Source organism: Miscanthus floridulus, chromosome 13 (genome assembly GCF_019320115.1).
Source record: "Miscanthus floridulus cultivar M001 chromosome 13, ASM1932011v1, whole genome shotgun sequence".
Lineage (NCBI taxonomy): Eukaryota > Viridiplantae > Streptophyta > Magnoliopsida > Poales > Poaceae > Miscanthus > Miscanthus floridulus.
Genome location: NC_089592.1, coordinates 39,105,984 through 39,113,572, shown reverse-complemented (window position 1 = coordinate 39,113,572; position 7,589 = coordinate 39,105,984). Strand labels below are relative to the sequence as shown.

Genomic DNA, 7,589 nt, shown 5'->3' with positions numbered 1-7,589 from the left:
ATGGTTGTCTCCTTTTTTCTGATTGTCTTCTTTATTGTTTTCCTTGCTATCTTTTCTATTGTATCTTTCATTGAAGGTGTAGCAATTTCCGATGGTGTGCTTTCCATTGGGGTGCAAGGAGCAACGTATGTTCTCAATGTCATCATATCTTCTGAGCTTGGTAAATTTCTTTGATTTGCCAGCCATTGCTACTGTGTTGTCTGGACCATGCTTTCTCTCCTGATGTCTGTTGTTTCGAGGGTTTTACCTATCCGGGTTGTCTTTGTTGTTTCTATCCGGGAATCTTTCTCTTGTTTTTCCTCTGCAGTAATCATCTTTTCCACTGTCCGTCTGAATTCTTCATTGTTTCTTGGGTTTTCTTTGTAGAAGTCTTGAAATTGCCACCTGGCCATGATTCCGTGTGAGAAAGCTTCGATTACTTCTCGTTGAGTGATGTCATGTACTTGAGCTCGTAGTTTGCCAAATCGTCGATAGTAATTTCTTAGACTTTCTGCTCCCTTCTGCTTGAGTCCTTTTAACTCTGCATGGGTGATTGGATGTATAATAATTCCTGCGAAATTTTCACAGAAAGCTCTTTGCAAGTCTTCCCAATTTCTGATTGATCCTGGATTCAATTTGTCAAACCATTGAAGTGGCATGGTTTCTAGGGCCATGGGAAAGAACAAGGTTTTGATGTCATCGTCTCCTCTGGCCAATTCAATCGATTGTGAGTAAATCCTGAGCCATTGCTTTGGTTTGGTCTTGCCATCGTACTTGGAGTGGTTGGACGGTTTGAACTTGTGAGGTAGTCGTATTGAAGCCAATATGTTTGTGAAACAGGGGAATCTATCATGTGTTCTGGCTTCTGTGTATTTTGATTCAGCTCCCCCTTCTTGCCAACTGTCGTCTTGGTAAGAGTAGTTCTGTGTGGCTGTCCGAGTAGGTGCTTTGCTTCTGGCCTTTCTTGTTTGTTCGACCCGATCGTCTTGACTATGATTCCTTCTACTTTCTCTGTTGTGACTTCCGCTTGGTCCAAGTCTTTCGAAAGCGGATTTCCTTTGATTTTGATCTTCCTGTTCATGAGACGCTGACCTATCCGGTAGTCTTGAGTGGGCCCTTCCATCGTGCGTCCTTAGGACTGTTGATCGGAGGAAGTCCCAGAGCTGTTCTTGTTTTTCATTGGGATGTGAAGTTGCTCTGAGTTCTTCTAATGCTTCTCGGATCTTGTCGTAGGGTGTGTTCGCTGCTCGTCCTTCTTCAACCTCTCGTTCTGATTTTCTTCTATTATACTTGGCTAGGTCTGACTCATATTTGATCCAAGTGTCCTTTCGCTGCTTAGCACGGTGCTGACGTCCTTGTTTCAATTTGTTCTTTCTCTCTCTGGCTTGCCTCTGACTCTCAGTCTCACCATCATGCCCCTAGATAAATGGTGATATGTTGGATTCGGATTCATCTAAGGACCTGACGTCGGGTGCCTCTAGGGGGACTAATGGTAATCGAGGACGACGAATCATGAATACTTCTCTAGAGTGAGTTGTTCTGTCATCGTCGTTGATTTCTGTACTGCCAGAGCTGTTGATAACTTCAGTAGAGGTTTCAAGGTCATAGATCGAATCTCCTTCTTGGTAGGGTAGAGTTGCTGTTGTCGTATCATCGACCAATTGGGTGCTGTCATCCTCAGGAACGGTACCTGGCCAATGAACGATACAGTCTTGAGATGTTATAGTTAAAACGAGACCTTCCTGAGCTCCTTTCAGTGGCATTCTAAGCACGGGATAGGTGGATCCTTTGGGCCATGTCTGATAAGATGTCGCCATGTTGTGGGGTCTGAACGGAAGAGGACCCGACTTCTTTGAAGTACTCTGAGTGTATTCCGGGTAGTATTCTTGATAGGTTGACGTCATGTTCCAGAGCTTTGTCAGAAAAGAACTCGATTTTCCAAAAGAACTCGGATAAGACTTCATCTTGGAAGCAGAACTTGAGTTTGAATCGAATGCGTGAAGTCACGGAATCCGAGTTGGATTGGACATTACGAGCTGCGTGAATCTTCCGGCAAGCTGATCTGTCGTTGTTGCTAAAATGGAAAAGTCCTGATGATGATCTGAATCTTCGAGGAGACGGCCTTGGAGCTTGCCGTCGTCGCCTGCTTCGTAGATCCATGAACCAAAGATGAAAGTTGATCCCGTCGAGAAGATCATGTTGTCGAGGTCCATCGAGCTCTTAGATGCAAAGTCACCGAAGGCCCCTACCTGGCGCGCCAGCTGTCGATGTTTGACCACCGATAGCCTGCCATAGGGGTCCTCGGGGCAGTATGTTCGGGCTTCAACGTATGCAGAACTCGACGGTAAATGCAAGAGACAGTCGATTTATCCTAGTTCGGGCCCTTGATCGTAGATCGAGTAATAGCCCTACGTCCAGTCAGCGTTTAGCCTTTACGTTGGATTGATTGTAAAGTATTATGTTGTACAATTGTTGTCTGAACTCCCGATCCAAGGAGCCCTATCCTCCTTTATATAGTCAGGAGGCCAGAGTCCTAGTCGGTTTACAATAAGAGTTCCTAGTAGGATTACAGAATAATACTACTACTAAGATTACATGGGAAGAATCCTAGTTAGGCTAGTTCTTATCCCTTCCTTGCGGGGTATCCCGTGGGTCCCGCACCGACAAGACCCAAACCCAAAATATGTCTCCAACACAATACTTATAACCTCCAACATAGTACCTATATGGAAGACCTATTTTAGGTGTTAGAAGAGGTATAACCCAAATCTGAGTATCCTCTCTCCTTGAGACCCATTTGTAGAAAAAGGGTTATCTTTTGAGTCTTATTGTTGAAGAAGACCAAAAATAGGTATTGAACTATTTGCCCGTAGTGCTACCCAAATATGAAATAGATCTTGTATTTTGGGTAACGGTTGTTGGAGAGTGATGCTTGTATAGCATTTAATGTTGGCCTTGCACAACTTAAGACCCCCTTATTTCACATACTACTGATTTGTAAGAGAGGCCTAGTATAGGGCTATGAGCATTTAGGGATGGATTCACAAGCCTAATGAGACACTACCCCTTAATACAAGATTAACAAGAGGATTGATAATAGAAAACATCGATATGCAAGGCCTCAATCTATCGCCCTGTTCGCTTGGCTTATAAACCATACTTTTTCAGTCAACGAATAATATTTTTCTCTCACAATAAATCAGCCAACAATACTTTCAGTCATGGCTTATCAGCCAAGCGAATAGAGCTATGATGATAACACATGGAAATCATGGCATCATGGTGATGATTAGAGGCATCTGCATGGCGCTAGTAGCTGTTGCAATTGAGAAGACAAACACTAAGACAAAAGGTTATCGCTTTGGACACTAGTTCTTGAACCCTTGCTTTTACACATATAATTTTGTATATAAATATAAGTGTCAAAAACTTACTACATCCATAGCTAATAGAAACTAATTATTTTTTACTCTCATTTTTTTGGCAAAGCACAATGTAGACCGAGACGCTTACATATGCACACGTACACTTATCCCATGTACATGGTGCACCCTATCACTAAGAGAATCTCCAAGAGATTGACATGATAGATTGATGAGATTGGCGAAGTCACCGTAAGTGTTTCGCTGTTAACATGAATCATCGATACCACAATATTGTTTGGGCCTTATGATTGTGATCGTATGGCTCTAGATGATCCACTAAAAGTTTCTAAGGACATTATTTGACATGAATCATCGAGAAAATTCATAGAAATCAGTTCATCTTCATATGAAAACACAAAAAAGTAAGGGGTGTTTGGTTTCCATGGAATAAAGCATTTTGGGCTAAAATCTACACTTTAGTTGGACTAAACAGCCAAATACTTAGACTAAAAGTGGACTAAAATCCTTTAGTCCACAAGACTAGACTAAAATGGACTAAAAGGTGTTGGGCACACCTATGCCTCTCATTTATTGCCCTCTCTTTTCACTTTAGTCAATTTTAGTTCAAGGAACTAAATATCACTTTAGTCCACTTTTCGTTCATGGACTAAAGTGGACTAAAACTTTTAGTCCAAGGACCAGAGAACCAAACAGGGCCTCAGGGGGAAAATCAAAAGGAAAAAGTCTACTTAACCCCTCACCTATCAACCATGGTCTAGTTCACCCCCAAACTATAAAACTATCTATTTTACCCCCTGAACTTTTCAAAACCGTCTATTTTACTCCCCCGGACGGTTTCCGACGGTGGTTTGCTACAGTAACAATGGTTGCTACAGTAACGATGGTTTCACCTTTTCCTTTTTTATTTATTTTTGCTGAATCTTTAAAAAATCATAGTAAATCATAGAAAAATCATAAAATGAAAAATCAAATTTTGTTGGACTCCACATGAGTAGATCTACATAGTTAACATATAATGTGGTATGCTTTAGTACAAAGGTTTTGCTGTACCTTTAGATTAATTGGAAAATCTAATTTTATTTATAATTAATTGAAATTTATCTATAACTAAGTTATACATGGTCCAATGAGTACGAAATTTTTACTAGAGTTCAAGCGTACAATAATTAACTTACCATAAAAATTTTACCATAATTGGACCACAGAAGCTGCAGCTATGAATTGTTCCAATTAATTACAGATAAAATTGGATTTTCCAATTAATCTAAAGGTACAGCAAAACCTTTATACTAAAGCATACCACATTATATGTTAACTATGTAGATCTACTCATGTGGAGTCCAACAAAATTGGATTTTCCATTTTATGATTTTTCTATAATTTACTATGATTTTTCAAAGATTCAGCGAAAATAAATAAAAAAAGAAAGTAGCGACCACCGTTACGGTAGCAAACCACCGTCGAAAACCGCCCGGAGGGTAAAATAGACGGTTTTGAAAAGTTCAGGGTGTAAAATAGACGGTTTCATAATTTGGGGGGTGAAGTAGACCATGGTTGATAGGTTGGGGGTTAAGTAGACTTTTTCCAAAATCAAAAGATCTCAACCTTAATTTTCTATTGTCAGACGGTAAAGATGATGTACACAGGACAGAAAAGAAAAGAACAGGGATGTTGTTCCCTGTCCCTGCTATTCTAGTCCAATACCCGCCACCCCAATCAGTTCCACGCACGCGACGCGACACCACGTTGCGCCAGCCGCCCCACGTCGCCGCCCACTGCCATGCCTTCCCGCCTTCTCCAGCAGCCACTCTCTCCACCTGCGCCACCGCCGCCTCCCCTGCTTGCCAAGAGCCAACACCGCCGCCACGCCCTCCTCGCCGCCACCATCGCTTCCGCGGCGGCCGCGGCAGCTTTGTTGCTCTTGCTCGTCGTCGTCGTCCTCCTCCTCCGGCGGCGGCGGCTCCGGCACCCCACGCTCCCGTTCTCCCCGCCGCCGGACCCGGCCCGCCCGCTCCGGCGCTACTCCCGCCGCACGCTTCGCCGCGCCACGGGCGGGTTCCACCCGTCCCGCCTCCTCGGCCGCGGCGCAGCCTCTCCCGTCTACCTCGCCACCTTCCCCGACGCCTCGCTCGCCGCCGTGAAGACGTGCGCGTCGCCCCACGAGCTCCACCTCCTCGCGTCGCTCCCTGAATCCCCTCGCCTCATTTCCCTCCATGGCTACTCACCCGGCTCGGGCTCGGGCTCTGGCTCCGGCGGCGGCGCTGCCGAGCGCCCGCTCCTCCTTGTCTTCGAGTACATGCCCCAGGGCTCCCTCCAGGGCGCGCTGTTCGGAGGCGGCGACGCCGCTGCCCGCGACGGGCAGTTCCTGGACTGGCCGAAGCGGCTCGCCATCATCCGCGACGTGGCGCGCGCGCTCGCCTTTCTCCACGTTGAGTGCCAGCCGCCCGTCGTGCACGGCGATCTCAAGCCCAGCAACGTCCTCCTCGATGCTAACTTCCGCGCCAAGCTCGCCGATTTCGGCCTCGCGCGCTTCAAGACCCCCGATGCCGTCGCCGCGTCTGGTGCTGCCGGGGACGATTTCATGAGCCAAGAACTCGGCGAGGCCGGCGACCACCTCTCTACCACCGCCTCCGCTGCCGGTGGGGCCAAAACGGACACAAAGGATGAGTCTGGCCCGGCTGGTGCGTGGGGGAAGGAGTGGTGGTGGAAGCAGGATGGTAGCGGTGAGCTTGACTCGAGGGACTACGTCGCCGAGTGGATTGGTAGCCAAATCTGCCCAGAGAGGAACCCGGATTGGGCCGACGACAACGATGACGACGCCAACGAGCATAAGAACTCTCCCTCGGGTACGGACGAAAACGCTTTGTCAGCGTCGCCGGAGGACAAGAAGAACACCGACTGCAATGGCAATGGCAATGTCGACGGCGCCAAGAAGGAGGTGACCAAGATGAGGGAGTGGTGGAAAGAGGAGTTCTTTGAAGAGATGAGCAAGAAGCAGGGAGCAAGCTTCGACAAACGGCGCGGCGGCGGCGGCAGGCCGTGTCTCCGTTCGATCAGCATGAACACGGGGCACGGCAACACCAACGGCGAGAGCAATAATGTCGAGCCGAGCGCTGTGGACCTCAGCTTCCGGAGAAGCCGGAAGCGGAGCCGGCGTCGCGGTCGGTCAGTGTGCAGCGACGTCCACAGCGGATGCGGCGGGGACTACCTCAGCCGGGAGTTTAGCAGCACGACAAGCATGCGCGGCACGGTGTGCTACGTTGCGCCGGAGTGCGGCGGCGGGCCCTGCGAGCACGGCAGCGAGCTGCTGGAGAAGGCCGACGTGTACAGCTTCGGCGTGCTTGTGCTGGTCATCTTGTCCGGTCGGCGGCCGCTGCACATCCTCTCGTCGCCGATGAAACTGGAGAAAGCTAACCTGGTGAGCTGGTGCCGGCAGCTGGCGCGCGCCGGGAACGTGCTGGAGCTCATGGACGAGCGGCTGGACGGCGGGTACGACAGGGACCAGGCCACCAAGTGCGTGCAGCTCGCGCTGCTGTGCCTGCAGCGGCAGCCGGAGCTCCGGCCGGACAGCACGGACATCGTCAAGATCCTCGACGGCGAGATGGAACTTCCGCCGGCGCCGGTGGAGTTCTCGCCGTCGCCCCGCGTGCGGCCTTTCCCGCGGTCGTCGCGCCGGGCAGCACAGCAGCCGGATGCCGCCGAGTGATGATCGTACTACCTCTGCTCCTTGCGGGGATTTGCTGTTTCGTGATTGATTGATGGGTCAGAATTGACAGAACTCATGGTGCCGTGTAGATTTTTGTGTAAAAGGAGCCAATTCAAAAATTGACGATGCATCTCGCAGAAAACCAACACAATCAATCCTCTAGAGTCTAGAACCCATTGTTCATATTTTTGCCGAGACTTGGAGCTTGTAGCGTCATGTTGATGACTCGCTCTTAATTCTATTCTGTAATGTAACAACAAATTATTGTATTCGTGATTTCTTTTAAAACTGACGTTGCTTGTGAAGATTGGCAACAATATTTTAGGATATTTACCCTGTTCGATAAGCCATGGCTGAAAGTACTGTTGACTGATTTGGTGTGAGAGAGAAATACTGTTCGTTGGCTGAAAAAGTACGGCTTATAAGCCAAACGAACAAGACGATGAGTGCTCCCTTTGTCTAAGATAGAAAGAGTGGCCATATGAAAGAAAACAATCATGAGAAATTTTATAATGATT

At 47.8% G+C, this 7,589-nt stretch overlaps 1 protein-coding gene across 1 annotated transcript; it reads left to right on the top strand.

Moving 5' to 3' along the window:
• The first annotated feature begins 5,081 nt into the window (after positions 1-5,081).
• Positions 5,082-7,315, top strand: LOC136501652 (putative receptor-like protein kinase At1g80870). Its single transcript, XM_066497165.1, has one exon. The coding sequence runs from the start codon at positions 5,146-5,148 to the stop codon at positions 7,069-7,071; it is 1,926 nt and encodes a 641-aa protein (XP_066353262.1). The 5' UTR covers positions 5,082-5,145; the 3' UTR covers positions 7,072-7,315.
• Positions 7,316-7,589: the final 274 nt, after the last annotated feature.

What these genes read in the sequence shown, in the direction of transcription:
- LOC136501652 (XM_066497165.1), top strand. Translation starts at nt 5,146, where the DNA reads ATGCCTTCCCGCCTTCTCCAGCAGCCACTCTCTCCACCTGCGCCACCG.